Here is a 21,152-nt window from a genome sequence, read left to right on the forward strand (position 1 = left end):
TACAGAATTAGTATACCACTTTAATTTGTTTAAGTTAGCTGCTTTGTATTGCCTATTAACCAGAGACTAATCAGGGTCATGCAAACAACAAACGAACAAACATTTATTTATTCATTATTACAGTTACAGTTATGTAAATTAGTGGTAGACTTCGTTTAGAAAAAAGAAAGAAAGAAACAACAACAACAAAAGACCGAACTCCTGTGTTCCGACTTTGCACTGCACTGCATGAGCGTTGCGCGTGTCTGATTGGCTGAGAGAAATCTGTGCACTGATTGGACGAAACTTTTAGCTGTCAAAAGTTTGTCTGACCAGCGTGGGTCACACGGCACTGGATTGCCCATGTGTGCAGACCTTTAAGGAGCTGTGCTTTACGATGGACGTGCGTTAACTTAAGTCAAGGAGTTTGTCTTTGCGCTGCGTGTTTACTAACCAAGGAAGAAGTGCTACTCCTGTTAAGTCCTATATATTGAAAAACGTGGAATAAATCACCCCACTTTCAGAAATAAGCAAGACATGGCAGCCTTGAGCAATACTACTATGAAGACTTTGGAGGATTTGACCCTGGACTCTGGATATGGAGCCGGTGATTCTTACAGATCCCTCAGCTTGTCCTCCTCCAAGTCCAACTCGCAGGCGCTCATCAGCTCTCCACAGCGAGGAAACTGGTGGAGCTACACGGATTCCATGAACAGCAGAAACAACAGCTGGGATACAGTGAACACGGTGCTTCCTGAAGACCCAGAGGACAACTTCTCCAAATGTCCGAGGTTACCAGAGTTAGAAGAGTTCCCTTGGACAGATGAGGAGATCGATGTTGTCCTGCGTAAAGTTGCTGGAGAGGGACTGTCTTTCACTCCAGAGAGCGCCAGGAGGCTGTCACTGCTAACGCGTAGAGCTTTGTTGCGGATCTCCAGAGAGGCGCAGCGGTTAAGTGTCGTGCACTGCAGGTGCACGCGGTTCGAGGTGCAGAGCGCGATGAGACTGGTCATGAGCTGGGCGCTCGCGGATAGCTGCGTCTCGGCCGCGGTCAGAGCCATCTCGCTGTACAGCATGAGCGCTGGAGAGGTCCTGCGCAAGAGCAAGTCCTCCCGCTGCACACTGAGTTTGTCTGTGGGACGCTTTTTCCGCTGGATGGTGGACACTCGCATCTCAGTGCGCATTCACGAGTACGCGGCCATCTGTTTGACTGCTTGCATTGAAAATCTAGTGGAGGAGATCGGGCTCCGGGTGCTGGCGGCGCAGAGCGGGATCAACACCTCTCCAGTGACCCCTGAGGCGCTGGAGGCTGTCGTCAGCAATGACGCGGAGATATTTGGTCTCGTTCAAAACTATGAACATCTCATCTGCGGGAAGAACGCTAATGGTAAGACACTAATTAACAGAATGTAAGGGTAGTTAACAGTTTACACTGTCCATTGTCCACTGTCCAAGTTTAGAGCATTAAAACCCAGGAAGGAAAGTAACATTTGGAGCAATTTCCCATGGTGGTCATTGATTTAGGGCCTGTAGTTCGTTTTATTTGTAGAGCCTTTAACATTACTGTTAGTCATACCAAAAAATATATAATATAATATAAATATGAGTTCATGTGACTTGAGAAATAAATGTTTGATACAACTGCATGTTACAGTTGACCAATTAATACATTTTCAGTCTTAATTTCTTATTCTATTAAAAAATGCTTTATTGTGCATGTTGATACCATATAAGTAATTATAATAGGTAACACTAATTTACAATTTCAAGTGGCTCTGCAAGGCTGCAAAAAAAAAAAAAAAAAAAAAACATTTGTAACATAACATGATCTCTGCATGTAAAATGTATTCATTATTATTTTGTATACAGGGACTAACGTGTGATTTGATTAGATTCTGAGTCTTTGAAGGGCACCCTGATCTTGGTCTAGGTGAAAATACTAATTATCGTTTCCACTTTCATCTCGTCTCAAAGAGGGATGTCAGCTCTGCGTAATTATGCATAAACAAATGTCAGAAACGCAAGTCTCCCCACAAGCCTGATCATTATGCACGACAACTCAAGGCCCAGTGATGCGTTGCCTTTGGTGTATCATACAATAAACAGGTTAGGCGAATACAAGAAAATTATATTTGCTATCTATTGGCACAAGGAGACAGGCTTATTAAACCTGTACAGACTGTCACAAGTAATACTGATTTAATTATAGCTAAACATTTAATGATTCAGCCTTGATGTGTTATATTTGTTACCTGTCTGTATTTGTTTTCTTAATTTGGCGGTTCTCTCTGTATCAGAACTTACTGATTAAATGGTAGGTTGCACATTATAAATAAGGTTTAGCTATGGCTGTACATCCCAATAGGCACACACATTTTCAGAAGTGCACAAAAAGCCCATTGTTCTGCTCTAAGCCAAGTTGTGGAAAATAAGCAGAAACAAGTGAGAGATGCCAGAGTGAGAAGAATGGAAAGGTTTAAATCAGTCTGGTGATCGTCTCTGTGACAGGACAGCCTGTATATGAAGCTGGTCTGCTTGGCACTGTGCAGAAAGAATGTCTTTTGGGGACAAGAGAGGAAATGATGTTTTCATTTTCATGCCTTTCAGGAAGAAAAGTAAGAGTTTATTGATATCTCGTGGGATTGAAATAGAAACCATCAAGCTGCTGTAATGCCAGCAGCACACAAACTACATACTACACTGCGCTACACTTTGCACATCTGAATGTGGTCGCTATTAACATCTTGCTGTATGTGGTTTTTACTCTGCACCTTACACTCTTAAAAATAAAGGTTCTTTATTGGCATGTATGGTTCACATCCAGGGAAACTTTCCATTGCACAAAACTTTCTTTAGATTATTAAAATGTTCTTCACTCTAAGAAAATAATTAAGAATTGTTTGGGAAACCCAAAAAGGTTCTTCAATGGCACTGATGTGACACCCACCTTTATTTTTAAGAGTTTAGGTGTAGTTCAGACACTTCTGGAGGCGTAGACTTAGAAATGTATTAATCCGATTCACATGTACACACTCAGCATGATTGATGTGACAGTGCACTCGTGCTCAATCACCCGTGGCTGGTAAAGTTGTTTTGCACTCTTACAGTGAGACACAGCTGACCTGTGTGATACTGAGGCTTAGAAACTCAGCAGGCACATGCCATTCTATGAAGCACACTTCACATCCAGCTCTCAGAGTAAATTATGTTGTATAAAATATTATTTGCATACTTTTTAATATTTGCATATTATTTGGTGTGCCAATTTCAAATTTCATTCATCCAGGAAATCTGACGTTTGAGAAACAAATAGTAGTTTTTTATTTAGAGAGAGTGAGAAGAGACTGAAGGCTGGTATATAGGCTTTCATAACAAACACTCTTGTCTCACATGCTGAGCAGAACCACATCTGGAACTGTTTAATGCTGCACAGCTTAAATGACAGAAAAAGGCCATTTTCTATTGTGAAAGCTGCTGTGATCTTATCCTTTAGTCTCTATGCATTTTATCGACACAGACTGTCTTGAGCAAATGGCATTAGAAGTGTGAATTATGATGAATTTATATTGTAGGTTGCCACTTAATACATAAAACACCACTTCTTGAAATGTATTTGTTTATTCAATATATTATTAGGTTGGCATAGCAAAGTAATTTGTTGGGTTTTTATGAACTTAAAACAGTGTTTATCACAGGACATTGGGAAAATCCCAGCTGAAAATATATACAACCCACCAGTGGCTGGCAGGGGGTACTTAAAAACCCCCAAAAATAAATAAACAAGCATCTCTTCAGAATGAGAGAGCTCAGCAGTGAGAACCTTGGAAAATGTTGCATAAATAGCTACAAAATGTATTTACGTCTGTTAGTTCTTGCTTCCACTCACATCTTTTGTACCATTAAAGCTAGTTTACTAAAAGAACCGTTTATCAGTTTTGATTGTATTTGATAATTTTATCCCTATAATTTTAGTCAGAGGTCAACTGCAGTCACAGACAAGCCTTCACAATAAACAAGCTAATAATGGCCATTATGACTCAGCCATGCAAGATGTCAAACGGAAACATGTTATTCTTCTGGAAGGAAAGCGATAGGGCCTTTGAATAAATAGTCTGATTTAATTGAGGTCCCCACTTGGCTTTAATGACAGACAGGACATAAAAGAGCCGGTCAAATGAGGGGATGCAGGTGAGACACAGTTCACATCAGATTGGCTCTGTGCAGCGTGAGAGCAGTCCCACAGAACGGGGTGTTGAGTTTTGGTCTGTGTGTGGAGCCTTGTAATCATCATTGGTTAATTATCCTCATAAAACTTTCCGCCCACACAGCCCAGTTTCTTTGAGCTTGACTACAAACCGCAGAAATTAGAAGCATTTCCCAGCCATGGTCGTTTAAAACTCAAGTGTGTTTAAAAGGCTGAACCTTTTTCTTAAGTAAGATTATTCGCTCTACATTACTAAGATTTTCTCGGAAGTCCAAAATGTCCTCTGGGAATATTTAGAAGTAAATATTTGCTGTGCTGGATGTACAGAAGCTGCTACAGAAAAGCTAGTATTTCACACGAGGCCTGTGCTTGGTGTTTGCACGTGTAGCCTTTGAGCGCTATTATAAACATCGTCTTGAGGGCTTCACTCGGGCCGTCGTGCACCTAGAGTGGACAAATGCTTTCTATAAGAAGAGGAGAAGGTGCCTTCCTAGAGCATGCAACGACAGCTGTTCTGTGTGCAAGCTGACCTTCCTCAACACCCCAGCATGCCTGCCTGGATCCATTAGCATCTGTTCCAAAGAGGTGTTACTTAGTCTAAATTCAGGGTGGCCATGGAAGTTGCACTGAATTGACTTCAGATTCATTAAAATTCAGGCAAATTTCCATTGCTGATTTCCGTTTGAATTTCAAGGGATAGTCCACCCCAAAATTTACCAACAAAACACAAAAAAATAACATAAAATTATTTCATCTGACTAATGCTACAAGAAGATATTTGGAAGAGCATTGGTAACCTCTTTATCCTAACATAAGGGTGAATAAATGAAGACAGAATATTCAATTTAGGTGAACTATCCCTTTAGCTCTGATCAAATTTGTGCCATGTGAAGTCCAATTCTGTTTAAACAGGAAGAGAGAGGAAACACTTGCGGTTTGATTTACGTCAAACAAGATCTAAATGTATGTAGAAATGTAGCATTTCATGATACAACATAAAAGATTTTATGGGGCTGCTTAATTGTTTTGTTACTACAAGCATCAAATCACTTATGCTCACGTAAAGAGCATTCACAACTGAAAGAAACTGTTCCATTTAGCACCTCATTAATCCAAATATATGTGCAAGACTAAAAGTTTTACACATTGCTAATGTTCAAAGAACAATGTTCCCACAGAAAAAGCACTTACGTGAATAAGTATACGCTGGGGAACACCGTAGCTCCTGACAGCCCATAAAAATCACTGCTAATCAGTCATGTTAAGAATACAATGAGTTACTCTACAACTCTTTGTTCCACCATTAACTGTTAAAGTAAGTGTCAAGCATGATTTTAGCCTCTCTAAGGGGATTATTATCTTATGTATAGCTTGAGTGAATATAATGTTGTTAACTGAGGATCTTTTGTGAACTGAATGTGATGTAATCAACACCTGGTTAAAAAAGGTTATTTCAAAGGGTTAATAGAGGACAATTAAGCATCCACATTGTGTTCCTTGAGTGGTGTATGTGGATTCTTTACCACAGAGTGCAACTTAATCAAGTGTGTGTCATCACAGCAATTACACTGAGTGATTTATTCAGCAGAATCTGTTTGCCTTGAGTCCTGACACCCATCATGTTTTATGGATTAGCTCTGCATGATTAATGTTATAATGTCGTCTCTCCTCAACATATCCCATACTTACCAAACCCTCCAACTTTGATTAATATTGCAGTCTGACAAGCTAAATTACATTAAAATCCTACTCAGCGATAACCCTGTTAGTCTGCGAAGCACAGTGAATAGTCTGTAAGTAATTAAGCTATCATCAGAAAGAGACTGTGTCCTCCATTCAACCCCCAGATCAGGAAATCCACTTTATAGCCATGACATGTTTTGAAGAACTGCTACAAAAATACTTTGCAATTGAAATTACTGCGTCGGTGGAAACTGGCTCAGGGGTTTATGGGTGAGAGAAGCGGGCAGATGGAGATCCTGTGTAGCACTGAGTTTCTGTAGTTCTGCTTTTTCCATCTTTCACAAGAATGAGGCTTCAGAGTGAATTCTTGGCTTTAGATTGTAGCTCTCACACAGGCCGCTCCGATACAGACCAGGCTGTCAGACTATTTTAGTTATGACTTGAGGTAGCAAGTGGTGTCAAAAGGCTAAAGTCAGAGGTTGTGATGAGTGACCTGTCTGTCAGTCACAGAGATCATCCATAAACGGGTGATACTTCAGTTTCCTGTAGGATATCTCTAAAGGAATACCACTAAATTGGGAATTTGAACTGGGAAGACACTTAATATTCACAAATATTATCGATTTGACTGCACTGACACTGCTGAATGAAGACACTGTTGTCTTCTGTAGAGCTGTTTGTTTCTTAAGTGATGAATTTTGAAATATCAAAACTGTTATTGAACTGAATTAAATCAACATTGAACTGATTTGAGATTAATAACAACAGTAGTCTTCTAGAGCTTTTTCATAATTGATGAACTTTACACAGTTATTGAACTGGACAGAATCAACACTGAACTGGCTTGAAAGAAACAATGACATTATTGTCTTTTTAGAGCTGATTTATACGGTGCAATTTGAATTTGTCTCATATTTAAAAACGTTTGCATCATTGATTCTGTTATTGTCCTATTTATTGCTGTAAAGCTGCTTGGAAACAATCTGTGTTGTATAGAGCACTAAAGGTGTTATAATTAGTAATAATAGTAATAATTTACATAATGTGTAAAGCCATTTGGTATTTATTTGTGCAATTTTTCAAACGTTTTATAATTGTAACTGCAAAATAGTGTAACACTTTAGTAAAGGGACCAATTCTTACTATTAACTAGTTGCTTATTAGCATACCTGTTATGAACATATTGGCTGTTTATTAGTACTTATGAAGCACATATTCTGCATGACTGTATTCTACATCCCTGTATTCCCAAATAACTAAACTTAAGAACTATCTTTTTAACTATTAATAAGCAGCAAATTAGGAGTTTATTAAAACAAAAATCATAGTCAATGGTTTGTTAATAGTCTGAATCATTAAAATAAAGTGTGACAAAAAATGGTTTCATTTTTCAAATTTTCCAGTAGTCAAAGGTGCCCCTAATTGAAGAATCATCCTCATATTCTTTGAAGCTAAGCTGAATAAGTGATGTTTTGGCAGTAGAATGCCGGTGAAAGGCTGTTTTCGCTCTTGCATTTGAGTTTGTGAACACCTGGAGTAACGGCACCATGCCAAGATCTGCAGGATGTTTAACTTTATCATTATGAAGACTGTTAAACTCCAGGAGCCTCTCATTCACAAAGGTTCTATTGCACTCATTGCCACAGTAAGAGAGCCATCTGCTTTATGAGCCACACTGTTTCAGTTATATTATTGAGTTCATTCTCTTTTTTATGGATATATCATAAACTTTAAATTAAATATTACAATAAAAGTTACATGATGCTGGAAATCTATTGGATTTATTAACTTCAACCTCTTTTATTAGGTGAAGACAGCAGAGAAAAGAAAGTAGGCCAAGCTTGTTAAGAACCTTTCCCTGTTGACTTGATTTGTAAAAGCAAAACTCTTCCACTGAGTTGGGGGTTGCGTCTTAAATCAGTAGCAGAACGGGATGCAGGAAGTTGTTATTATCATCACTCTGTGGTCTGCCCTCTGGAGAGGGGAAGTCTTGGCAGAAATGGTCCGTGTGCACAGTCACACACAACTAACAGGGCACCTCCCCTTTACCACTTAGAGATAGCAGTCAGCGCTCCACGTCCTCAATCAACAAGCACTTTCAGTACAGCACCTATAACACAAGGGCCGATTGACTCTGGCTCTTCAGCACACTTGTGCCATTGTGCCCTGTGTAGAATGGTGGTGTTGTGGGAGCGTGTGACAGAGTGACTGGAGCACTGTGTTCACACCGTTTTACCTGAGCCAAATCAGGCAAGCAAAATAGGTTGATCACTCATATTTAAGCTAATTAGTGTGGTTACATTTGGGCGTGCAACTGAAAGGTTTCTTTCAGCAGTTTCTTAAGGGTTTGTTCTCTGTTGGAGAACACTTTTGAATGAAAGAACTGGCCAGTTATTGAACACAACAAACGGATAATAAATCTTAATGTGAAATGGTATTAAAGTCAGAGTTAGGTCATTTTAACACAATCAACATTGGATTTACTTTTAATTTCATTTCATTTACACACCTATTTTTAGGTTTAGATTAGTTTTCTATCATCTAAAATAAAAAGAATTTAACTGTTAAATGTAATCTTAACAAATCTCAAAATGAATATCTATAAATGATAACGAATGATGCCTAAATCACTAGCATTTAAAACAGTTGGTTTCAATTTATTTTCAATTGGTCATTTATTGGTTACTGTGAATAGCATGACAATAATTCATATTTACAAATAAAAGTAAATTTGATTATAATTGAGAAATAATTTAATAGTATAATTGAGAAATAATTTAAATAATGCTGACACATTACTTAAAGCCTTTGTGTATAATGCATTTTAAAAGTAGTTATATTATAGTAAGAAATAGTAATAAAAATAGTTTTATTCATTTATTATGCCTTGTAATGCACAATCTTATGAATAAATGTAACCACAGTTAATACATTATAACACTTATCAATTCATTGTTACACTATGCATTTTAAATTAGGTTATAATTATTTACGACAAGAAATAATGTATTACAAAGCACATTATGAATAATTATAATTCATTATACCCTTTAATACCCCTTTATAATGAATTACACATAAAGGTTTTAAGACAAGTTTGACCAAAATTGTTAATAATTGCTTGGGTGAGCATTACTTTTGACATTTTTGTTCACTTATATTGAGTAATGTGCTCATATTTTAATTTCTTAGGTCCAAAATTGTCTCAAAAGTTCAAAACAGTTGTTGTGTTACACAAACCCGAGAATTTTCATAATAGAGATCCAAAGGAAGTTCTTAACAGTCCGGCACCTTGAAAACAAGCACTTTTCAGTTCTAAAAAATCAATATTAGATGTCTCTGATAGAGTTCTGAAAGCAGATACCATATCATTTGCCAGACATCTTTCTGGTTTTATGATGGTTTTCTACAGTGCACACATGAACACTTTAGTAGAGGTCCATTATATAGATGCAATTTACCCAACCAGGTACACTTGGATTCCCTTCAGCAAATATTGCTTCTATATGCTCATCTCATTTCATGAGTATTTTCTGCCACATCTCCCAGAGCTTCTCTCTTTCATTGGCAGAGTAACTCCTGGGTAGGCCTATGACACTCTTATGGATTTCCCAGTCTCCCATCAGTGGTGTGCATGAGCTCGATTTCTCTCCACATAATGGCAGTGCACACACATTCCCCTCTTCCTCAGTCCGCAACGATGGTAGCAGATGAGAGCGTATGTGCGTGTCTGTGTGTCTGTGGGAGCGTGCGGCTGCTTATGACGCATGTCATAGCCCCACAGCTGCCAGTATAGACACGGCTAGCTGTGGGAAAGGGAACGGGTGTGTCCTGGATAGAGGGGTTTGGGTCTGTGGGTCCACAGCCTGACCAGCTGCATCACACACCCTGTGGCTCACCCGGACCCATATACAAACCCATCTGGCTGCAGAGCCCAGACCGGCGAACCTGCTTTAGATTTGGGGTCTCTATAAAGACATATTTCTGTATTTTCAGCTGCACTGTATTAGATAATAATATGATCTGTAGCACATGTAAAATGACCTCAATTAGACCAGACTGCCTCAGTTCAGGGCACATTCATATGTGGTTATAAACATGGTATATTTGACTCAGTATGTGCAAAACTTCTTTTTTATACATAGTTTTAACTTCAGATTCTGTTCGTAAAAAATGATATAATTGAATATTGTTCAGAAAACTGCTATCGTTTGCTGTGATGATCACTCTTTTGTGTTTAGTAGTCAGTCATAGCACACTAAGCTGAGAATCTGCTGCTGTAGCAAAAACAATACATTGGCAGCGGTCGAGCGAGGCCATGGTTCACTCACTCAACAATGACTTTGTTCACCCAAATGGCTGTAAGAGTAATAATGTTCAATAACAATGATGTTATAAAAATGGCCCCAATAAATCAGGTGGTCAACATCTGGAGAGATATTTTGAGTCATCAGGCACAGATGAATGTACCTTATGAATGGTTTATCGTTTAGCTTGATGAAGAAAACAAATCCCTCATTTGATCCCCTTCTCATTCCCACTGAAAGAGGGATCCAGGGGTAAGGCATGGATTTCAAAAAAAAAAAAAAAAAGGAAGCAAAAAAAACAAAAAACATCCTGCATTTGGTCAAGATGAATCAGCTGCCAAACATATGATCTACTCATTATTTTTACTCACTATCATTTTGCACTTTGTTTCTGAAAGCTTGGCAAGGTATCAATTCTGCATTCAAGATAAAACAGATAACATTTCATAAGTATGTGGGGACTGGTAAATTCCTTACTCAATTATACTTATGCTGTGGTGAGAAGAAAAAGATCACCTTCTGTTGAGAGCCATGTATTTTCAATGACAATCTGTATGAGTATGTGCCAGACATAGCTGAAAAAAATCATGGTTGTTGTACATTATAATTAATAATTAATCTACAAAAAATTCATCTCCATGAGTTGAATCGACACTTAGAGACATTTAGAAAAGCAATAAGACAAAGCATAAATAATTGAGCAAGGAAGACAAGACTAAAGTCAGGAGAAAGAGCTATGTTCTGAGCAGAGGAAATGATAACTTACCACACTTCCTCCTCTTATCTCTGTCAGAGACACCCCCTCCCCCCCATAATTATTAGAGTTGCACAACACTGACGCAAGAGTTCATGTTTAGAGACATGATAATAAATAGATCAAATTTGAATAGATTGAATGGTGCTTTGAGTTCTAATGATTTAATCTCGCTGAAAATGTGTTTTTATGACTAGGTGAGCTATCCCTGCCTGCTCATTTCAGCCCGTATGCTGAGGGTCCGGACTCAGCGGTGGAGAGCAGAGAGAATGCCTACGCACAGCTGGAGCTCAGGACGCTGGAGCAGGCCCTGCTGGCCACCTGTGTGGGCAGCCTCTCTGAACTCAGTAAGTTACAAGCTTTCAAATCATATTCATTTCTTTTTGAAGGACTGTGACAATGTATTGCATATTATTAGTTTAAACAAACAAATAAATGCTTGTTGCCACATGGATGAAAATCATAAGAAATTAGCAGTTCTGGTTCCGGCAACTCAAGGCTTCCAGTGATGGTGCTTTTAGAACTGTAAAAGACAAATCATTTTGTATTTAGAATAATAAAAGTGTTTATGATTCACTAAATAGAACCGGTTCATAAGATCCATTCATGTCATGTAAACAGCTAAAGTGTTTGCCTGTATATTATGTTTTGGATTCACCAGCTCATTACAGTCAATATTTCTGGAATCAGACTACACTGGTCGTGCTATATTTTTGTTGATTCACTAAAAAAGAACTGGTTCATAAAAGTCATTGATTTGTGTATTAACACTGTTTTATAATGATCTAGCCTTTATGATGCAACTATATGCAATAACTTAAAACCTTCTTGATTTTTTTCTTAATAAATGATTAAAAGGATAACTCATCTCCAAAACATAAAAATTCTATCATCAATTATATATAAGACTTGTGCTCATCTTTGAAACACAAATAAAAGTATCCTTAATGAAGCCCAACAGATTTCTGTCTCTCGACTGAAAGTCTACAGAACCAAAACGTTGATGCTTCAAAAAGTTAATTGTTAATGTAATCCATCTGAATTTAGCAGTTCAAGCCTAAACTTGCATGAAACTTTTTGATTCATATGGATTACTTGACTGCATGGACTTTCAAAGGATTGGACAGAAAGGATGACAGAATATATACATATGAGAGAATATATATATATAAGTCCTCATTTGTGTTCAGAAGATGATCTAAAGTCTTATGGGTTTGGAATGACATGAGGGGGGGTTATTAATGACAGAGGTTTCATTTCTGGGTGAACTAACCAAGGTGAAATAGCTTTTCTCAGTCTAGTAAAAGACAGCAGTTCTCTTTAAGAATTAGTTCACCCATAAGGCACTTTTCTTCTTCTTGCTAAAACTTTTAATGTTATAAACACCGTTGTTGTCAGTTTTTCATTTCAGTCTGTTACTGTCTAGTGAAATGCTATTTTTGCATGAGTGTTTGTACATGGTAAGACAGAGAGATACATCTGTACATTTTAAGTGCCGTTCTTCTAAGAACTCGGCATTGCAGGCTGGCCTAGGGGTGTGTGAGCGCCTGAGCTGTGGGCAGTTTGTTTACACAGCAGACCACAGTTCAGGATGAGGCGGGGGGGGCGCTGCTCGCATTCACCAGAGAGGGAAACACACTCTCCCTTAGGGGACCAGCAACACTCCTGCAGTTGTTTTGCTGGTACAAGAGCACCTTCTGTTTGGGTCAGAGGAGTAAAAAGCACCTTCTTTATGCTTTATTATTCCAGACACTCAAGCAATCGTAAAGCAGCCCTTGTTTAACAACTAAGGAGCACAAGTGTTTATTAAGGACCATGTAGACCATATGTGATTGATTGCTTAGATTGTTTCCCACACCTTTCTTTCTTTCTTTCACATATTATTCATTCACATAGTAGCTGTTATATAAAGATTATCCACTAATAACTAAGTATAAAAGCAGTGAATTTCCATTCAAGGATGAAATGATGTATCTCTGCTGTCGCTGTGTTCTTTCAGTCTCATTTATTTCCTCTATGATGCTTTTCACATATGGAGGACAGTGTCCACTGTCTTTACTGTAGACTACTCTGACTTCAAGGAGTACGTCTTTGGCCTGTCCTCATCATATCTTCTCTTCCTTTGGGGAACAGCTTGTGTCTGGATTTCTGCATCAAGAGGCAAAAACAGCAGATTTAAAGCCCCTCGGAGTAATTTAGAATAAAGCTCTTAGACATTTGAGTTTATCCGAATCATCTTCCATTTCCACATTTGGACATAAAACAGATGGGTCTGAAGATATATTTTGCTGTGTTGAAATATGCTTTGTGTTGTGTGTTGTCAGCACTTTAAAAGAATCTGACACAATTGTGCTTGGCTGCACAGCTACTGTCTTTAGTTTATGGGCTTGAACTGGAAACACAGATGGCTTTTCTATATCAGCAGCACACTGTGATTTTAGCGTTTGTCTGCTTTCAGAACTAAAGCCATTTATTGCAGGTTATTTGAATTCCATTATTTTTCTGCAGGCTATTTTTACTTATATGTGTCTTGAAAAAAAGGATTTGACAATATGAGATATTTTATATAATTTGTGCTTTAAATGTGTGTGTATGTGTCCTCTAGGTGACTTGGTCTCACGTGCAATGCACCATATGCAGCGTTTAGTTTCAGCAAGCCCTAGTCTTAGCCCTGGACGTCCTTTCTGCCTGCAGCCCATCTCCTGGTCTCCAGATGCTCTTCACACACTCTATTACTACCTACGCAGTCCGCAGATGGAGTCACTGGAGAACCCCAACCTTGAGCCACCCAGGATAACCCTTAGCAAAGAAAGGTGAGAACCTCATAAAGAGCCTCAAACTTTTATTCATTTATTTACTTCCTTTGTTATTTTGTTTTTTTATTTACCCAGTCTTCTTCTAGTGTTCTATCAGTAGTGATATCTTCTTTAAAATGACACCCCCCCCCCCCCCCCAACCCATAGATTATAGACATGCTTTGAATTTTAGTTTAGGTCTGTTCTTATAAGATCCGGCGACTTTACTCTGTGTGGAAACCTTGCTCTGCATTCCTGTCAGATAATGAATACTAATGTTTTTAGCAGGTGGACAGTTATGGTTGTGAGCAGGCTTTACAATCACTGCGCTCCTGGCACAGATACTTGAGAAGAAGAAAACCGTAGAGGATTCGTTCTGTAATATCACACTGATTTGAATTCCAGCGACATGGCATGTCTGTTGAAGACGGCAGATGCTGTTATACAAATTGTGATTAAGAATGAAGTGCCAGGCTTGTTTGTGGTAATGAAAGGCAGGATTGAAAGAGGCTGTGGCGAGCCAAATTCAGCAGCCTTTGTAATTATACTGTCCTCATTTCTCTCTGAACCAGTTTTATGCCATTTTTGATCTGCCCTGACCTTTTTTAGATTTAAGTGTGTTTGTGTGTATGCATTTTGGCAAGAAGAAAGTGATAGATGTTGGTAAATAACTGAGTAGTACTATGTCTCTCTCAGGCCTTTTCCTCTTCTTCCTCCTCTGATGGAGTGGATGCGAGTCGCTATGGTCCATGCGGAGCATCGCCGGAGCCTGTTAGTGGATAGTGATGATGTGAGACAGACTGCCCGACAGCTACTTCCTGGACTGGACTGTGAACCTCGACAGCTCAAGTAAGATGTTCCTGGAGCTCAGTACTGACAAATGGTACTTTGAATGTGCTTTGGATTAGGGATATGCTGGTCGGTATCAAATTTTCATGTTGCGATTAATTGCTAATGCTTTTATCACGGTATACGGTATTGCCATGGTATTGAAATTAAGTTTCAAAAAAGTGGTCATAATACAGTATAACAGATTTAATAACTTTTTTCTTATAACAAAAATAACTGAACATTTAAAAACAATAAAGCAATACAGAAAAATATATAAAGTTAAAACTTTTACACAGATTGAAGTGCAAAAGAACTATAAAGATCAATAGGTATAACTTTACAATAAGACCTCATTAGTTAACCTTACTTAATGCATTAACATTCACAATGAGCAATAGCTACATTTGCCACAGAAGTTATTAATATTTGTTAAAAAATACAAGTCTTCATTCATGTTACAGTAGCTCATTAAATAACACAGTTGCAACATTCGATTTTAACAACATGTTATTAAATATTGGAATACCTAAGATTAATGAATGTTCAGAAGAATTTTTCATTGGCAGTTTATGTTAACTAATGAATTAACTAATGTTAACTGATGAAGCCCTAATGTAAAGTGTGAATGAACAATAAAGAATCAAAACACTTTTAAACAATACCTAGGGCATGTTGTAGTCCAGATTAAAATGTAAAAAAGTTTGAAAATAAATAGCCTATTAAGTCTAAATATTTAAGTATTTGGCACTGTGATGAACACCATAGCAAATCCACAAATCTGGATGGCTTTTTAAAATTATTTAAATATGTTTTAGAATGTAGAGCAGCTACTTTATTTATGGGGTTTCCAGGCTGCATTTTCTGCATTTTAGCGCCATCTGTTGTCAGAGAGTGAAATTGCTTTCATATAGCACGTCTCTCACGTGTTCCTCCATGTGCTTCTTGCTTGTTTACATCAGAGTGCACATGTGTCTTTCAAGCAGCATACAGCTGTGTTGTGCATTTTGGCCAGTTGATGGGAAAAGTATTCTTAAAATGCATTCCAAGTTCTGATTAATTTGTAATATGCAATTATTCACGGTATTTAGAAGTGCCCACGATAACAATATCGCATTACCGAATACTGGCACGTCTACTTTGGATAAAAGCATCCACTAAATGTGTTACTGTGAATGAAGAAAAAGAATAAGAAAATATACACATACAGCAGCAACATGTCAAAAATTTCCGCTTCTCTCAACATTTTCCTAATTAACTTTTTACTTTGACTCTCCATCTGTCAGAATATTTTGCCAAGTTATTGCTGTAATTTTATTCACCATTTTTTATGTAATTAGCTCTAAATTCACTTTCTGCTTTTCTATTTCTCAGGCCAGAGTGCTGTTTCACCTCCTTTAAACGTCTAGATTCAAAGGCTGCTGCAGACAAGTTTAATCTGGATCTTGGCTTCCGGATGCTCAACTGTGGCCGCACTGATCTGATTGGCCAGGCTATCCAGCTTCTGGGCCCAGATGGGGTGAACACAATGGATGACCAGGTGAACCTATTTAACTTCTGAATTATGACACAATAAAAATGGCTGACTTAACTGTACAGTCATCCAAAAAAATATAATAAAAAAAAAAAAAAATCTGTCATCATTTTTCACTCTCAGGTTATTCCAAACCTGTATCATTTACACAAAAGAAGATATTTTGAAGAATGTCGGTAACCAGTTGATAGACATTTACTTTTTTTTTTTTTTCCAAACCGTCATTTGTTTAGTTACCAACATTCTTCTCAATATCTTCTTTTTTTTGTTCAGTGGAAGAAAGTAACTCATACAGGTTTGGAACAAAGTGAGGGGGTGTAAAGTATGACAGAATTTTTGGGTGAAGTCTCCCTTTAATAGAGTTATGCAGTTATGCAGTAATGTATATTTAACATCTACACCTACCAAGTTAACAAGTATGTTTAACCCGCTTTCTCTCTCTCTGTGGGTGTGTAGGGCATGACTCCTCTGATGTACGCCTGCTCAGCAGGGGACGAGGCTCTAGTGCACATGCTCATTGATGCTGGTGCAAACTTGGATGTAGCGGTAATGGCACTGTACTCCTTCAGCCACATTATATGTCTTTTTTACCTGTTTATCGATACCAGGGTATCCAGTCCTGCAGTAGAAATGTCCACTAATCCTGTAGACCTTGATTAGCTAGTCCAGGTGTGTTTAATTAGGATTGGAACTACACTCTGCAGGATATTGGCTTTGTTGAATGAATGGTTTATTGTAGTGTAATACGCTGGGAACTCACACACATGCAGAAGCATTTTGGTGGTTTACTAAGAAACACATATGTTTTGAACTTTGTTTTTCTTTTCAGGTGCCCAACTGTTCACCAAAACATCCCTCTGTCCATCCTGAGAGCCGCAGCTGGGTGGCCCTTACCTTTGCTGTGCTGCATGGACACATATCTGTAGTGCAGGTGAACATGCACACTAGTTACAGTACATGTACAGTACTATTACTTCATGTAGTGGTTGAAGAATAGTGTATGTATTTACTGTCATACATTCATTTTAAATATGACTTACAAAACAAGGCACGTTCTACTGTATATTGACATTCCAAAGTGCCATTAGAGGACTATCATGTTAAATGAACTTTGTTTGGCCTTTCCAGCTCCTGTTAGATGTGGGAGCAGATGTGGAGGGCACAGCCCTGAGAAACGGCCACCAAAGCTCAGCAGAAACACCCCTCCAGCTGGCATCAGCCGCAGGTGGGGAAAAACAGTGCAAAGTCATCCTTAATGTGCTTTCTTTTAAAGAGTTATGTTTGAATGTATTCTCACAATGCTATTTTCAGCCTGGCACAAATAGTGGCAGATACTATTTGCAATGTACATATAAAATAGTATACACTAGCCTACTATTCAAAGTTTTGAGATCAGTTAGTGAAAGATATCAACATTAGGAAATCATTAAGAATCCATTCAGTTGATCAAAAGTGACAGTAAAGAGATTTATCATTTTCGAAGTAATATAATGTTATATTTCCATTTCAAATAAATGCTTTGACCTTTCAGTGTAACAAATATCTTGAAAAAAAATATCATGATTTCCACAAAAATATTAAGCTGTTTTCACACTGATGATAATAATAAGAAATCTTTCTTGATTTCACAATAATATTGTTTTTACTGTATAGTGGTCAAGTAAATGCAGCATATTTTTCAGTCAACCCTTGAATTGTAGTGTTTACATTATTAAAAGAATAGTAAAAAAAAAAAAAGTCATCATTTACTCACCCTCATGTCGTTCCAAACCTAACAAGTTTCTTTCTTATGTTGAACACAAAAGAAGATATTTTGAAGAATTTTAGAGAACCAAACAGTTGTTGGTCCCCATTGACTTCCATAGTTGGGAAAGAAATACTATGGAAGCCAATGGGGACCATCAACTGTTTGATTACTAGCATTCTTCAAATTATTTTCTTTTATGTTCAGCATAAGAAAGAAACTCATACATGTTTGGAACGTCATGAGGGTGAGTAAATAATGAAAAAAAAAAAAAAAAAATTGGGCGAGCTATTCCTTTAACGTTTTTGACAACTTTCCTCAACATGCTTTATTAGAAACATAGTATTACTGGTGTGTTTGTTCAGGTAACTATGAGATGGTGAGTCTGCTGTTGTCCCGTGGCGCTGACCCAATGCTGCGGGTGCATCTGACATCATCACTCTATGAGGGCATGAACTGCTTCGGTCACGCTGCAGCGCATGGACACAGGTACTGACCCCTCAACGACACAAACACATGCACTGATCAAGACTGAATTAGGCTATTATGTATTGAATATTGTCTGTTCACCTAGGAATGTGTTGAGGAAGCTCTTGAGTCAGCCCCAGGGGCTGCAGGAAGATGTGCTTTCTCTGGAGGAGATCCTGGCAGAGGGAGTAGAGGAGCAGGAGAAACAGGAAATGAAGGATGGAGCAAATGCAAAGTCTGTCTGCACTCCACGGCTGTGTAAAGCCCGCATCAGAGCCCTGCAGGAAGCTAGCCTTCACAGCGCTGAGCACGGATATCTGGACGTCACCATGGAGCTCAGGGCACTGGGTACACATCTGACTCATGTACAGTAAATGAAAGAAAATGGACAACAAATTGAATTAGATATGCATAAACAGTGAGATATTTTTGGCATGTGCAGAGCAAAGCCGATGATTACAGGCTCAGTCAAGGCACAAAGAGAGATTATTAATAAAGCACTGGTAAGATTAACCTGCAATTGATAAGCACTAAACAGTGGTTCTCAACTAAGATAACAAATACTACCAACTTTTTTTTACCATTACAGCACAAGTACCGTTAGTTGTAGAAGTAATAGATTAGTAGTGTAATCTGTTGTTCAGTGTTTAAAGTGTTTTAAGAAGCTTCTTGTTCTCTCAGGAGTGCCTTGGAAGCTGCACGTATGGCTGGAGTCAGTGCGCAGTGCCCAGCTCCAGTCCAGGACTGAACTCACACTTTCTCTCCTTAAAGACTTCACCACTATTGGGGATGAAAAGTACTGTGAGGAGCTGCTCTCAGAGGGTCTTCCACTCCTCTTCTCCATTTTTAAAACTAGCAAGGTGTGCTTAACAAATCCATCACCATCATGTGAATGCTTGAAGAATTGTCAGCCAAGTGAAATATTGTATTTGAAATGTCTGTGTGTTCTTTTCTTTAATACAGAGTAAGGATATCCGTAGGCAGCTGGCAGTCATCTTCAGCCACTGTGTTTGCTCTACAGCCGCCCCGTGTATCCTGGGAGTAAAGGACACACCTACAGCTCAGCTGGGTAATGCAGATCACCACACACCATACTTTACCTATGTACACTATTGTTCAGAAGTTGGGGGTTAGAAGGATTTTTTTAAAGAATATCAGTCAAGAAATTACTAAGAAAGTACTAATAACTAAGAACTAATAGCTAAAAAATAAGGACTAATACCTTCTAACTATATGCAATTCAGCATCAAAAAGACTATGATTGTTAATATGTACCATGTCGCCCTCACAGATGCTCATTTTCTGAATAACACAGAGATGTCTGATGTGATATTTGTGGTGGAGGGAAGGACGTTTTATGCCCACAGAGTTCTGCTCATGTCTGCTTCACAGAGGTGGGTCTCTTACTCAGACTGATTCGAATGTAATCAGTGATGTGATTGGTTATGTTTTGTATATGCTCCTCTTGTTTCATATAAGTTCAGAGACTTGCTGAGCCTCTACAGGAGTAATGGCACATCAGACCACATGGCTATTGAAATCACTGACATAAAATACAGCACGTTCCAGGTAATCAACAAACCTCAGCCTGAACATACACAAGACAAACATATATGATGCAATGCCATTAAAATAGCTTGTAAATGTTTATTTCAGATGATGATGGCACATCTTTACTGTGGAGGAGCAGAATGTTTAGACGTGTCAGTGTCTGATTTGCTGGAGGTAAAAAAGACATGGATAGGCTATATAGTACAGTACTGTTAAATATAAATAAAAAATAAAAAATTAAGCATAAAGCATAAAACATAAAACTAAATCCAATATCAACTCCCATACACCTTACACCCTCTTCCCCACTCACCACACATTCAAGTCTTCAAGTATAGAAGAGACACTGTGAAATCCTCTGCTCAGAGAGAATAAACCTCAACAACGCTGTGAGCATCTACCAAACTTCCAAAGTATGTACATACAGCTTACACCAGCATATTATTCATCATTCCAGCATCAAGCTTCAGTCCTCTGATCTGTCATCTGTGTGTTTTGTTGTGTGTTATGGAGCAGGTGTGTGAGGCGGTGGAGCTGGCAGTGTTCTGTGAAGGCTTCTTCCTGCAGAACATGGTTGATCTTCTGGACTGTGAGCAGTTTGAGGAGCTGCTGCTGGATCCAGATGCTCTGGATGGTCTTCTGGCTACACTGGCCTCACGGCTGCACTCACTTTGTGGGCCGCGTCGAGCTTGAGCACATGAAAACCAACAAAGCTCAGATGTGCAGGCAGGCGTGTGATGTCCCATACAAACTCAGTGTTTATATGTTCGTTAACCTCCGTAATTCCTATTTTGAGTCAATCACAATGATTTAATAGGATGTGTGAACTATTTATTACTTTTCAAGACGTAAATCATATCATAATGTAAAAAAAAAAGGGTTCATAAATTGTGTTTTGATCACAAATAATGAACTTATATGATGATTTATGAGGTGTTTGATTGTACCCAGTATAGATACGCTTTACAGTGTCTATTTTACAAGCTACTTGGAAGTACCCATGTGCTTCAGAGAGGAAGCGCTGTAAACTGCAGTGTAGCGCCATCCAGTGGTCAAGATTGTCCTACGCCTGCATACAAATACTTCCCAAAAATGTACATAGTAGTATTGTATTGGTTTCTCACCTCACTTTAAAGTGTAAATATATTTCTAATATCCAGTAAGGCAAAGGTACGCGTATATGTTGGGATCAATAAAAATAAATTATTTGATATAACATTTTTCATGCAACAAATGAATGGCACGTGTAATTTTGAAATTACTAATAAACATGAAAAAAAAAAAAAAAAAAAATTATACTTTTGT

The 21,152-nt window shown here is 38.2% G+C and overlaps 1 protein-coding gene and 1 long non-coding RNA gene across 2 annotated transcripts; both read left to right on the forward strand.

Moving 5' to 3' along the window:
* The first annotated feature begins 232 nt into the window (after positions 1–232).
* Positions 233–20,063, forward strand: abtb2a (ankyrin repeat and BTB (POZ) domain containing 2a). The gene is made up of 15 exons (XM_042726837.1): positions 233–1,366; positions 11,125–11,274; positions 13,533–13,740; positions 14,419–14,571; positions 15,925–16,090; positions 16,541–16,630; positions 16,914–17,015; positions 17,213–17,309; positions 18,194–18,317; positions 18,403–18,644; positions 18,978–19,156; positions 19,260–19,365; positions 19,588–19,690; positions 19,775–19,865; positions 19,953–20,063. The coding sequence occupies exons 1-15, from the start codon at positions 517–519 to the stop codon at positions 20,061–20,063; spliced, it is 2,772 nt and encodes a 923-aa protein (XP_042582771.1). The 5' UTR covers positions 233–516.
* Positions 20,064–20,173: 110 nt separating this feature from the next.
* On the forward strand, positions 20,174–20,700 carry LOC122137996. The gene is made up of 2 exons (XR_006155218.1): positions 20,174–20,260; positions 20,364–20,700. It is a non-coding gene; the product is annotated as an uncharacterized LOC122137996 (long non-coding RNA).
* Positions 20,701–21,152: the final 452 nt, after the last annotated feature.

Source organism: Cyprinus carpio, chromosome B7 (genome assembly GCF_018340385.1).
Source record: "Cyprinus carpio isolate SPL01 chromosome B7, ASM1834038v1, whole genome shotgun sequence".
NCBI classification, from domain to species: domain Eukaryota; kingdom Metazoa; phylum Chordata; class Actinopteri; order Cypriniformes; family Cyprinidae; genus Cyprinus; species Cyprinus carpio.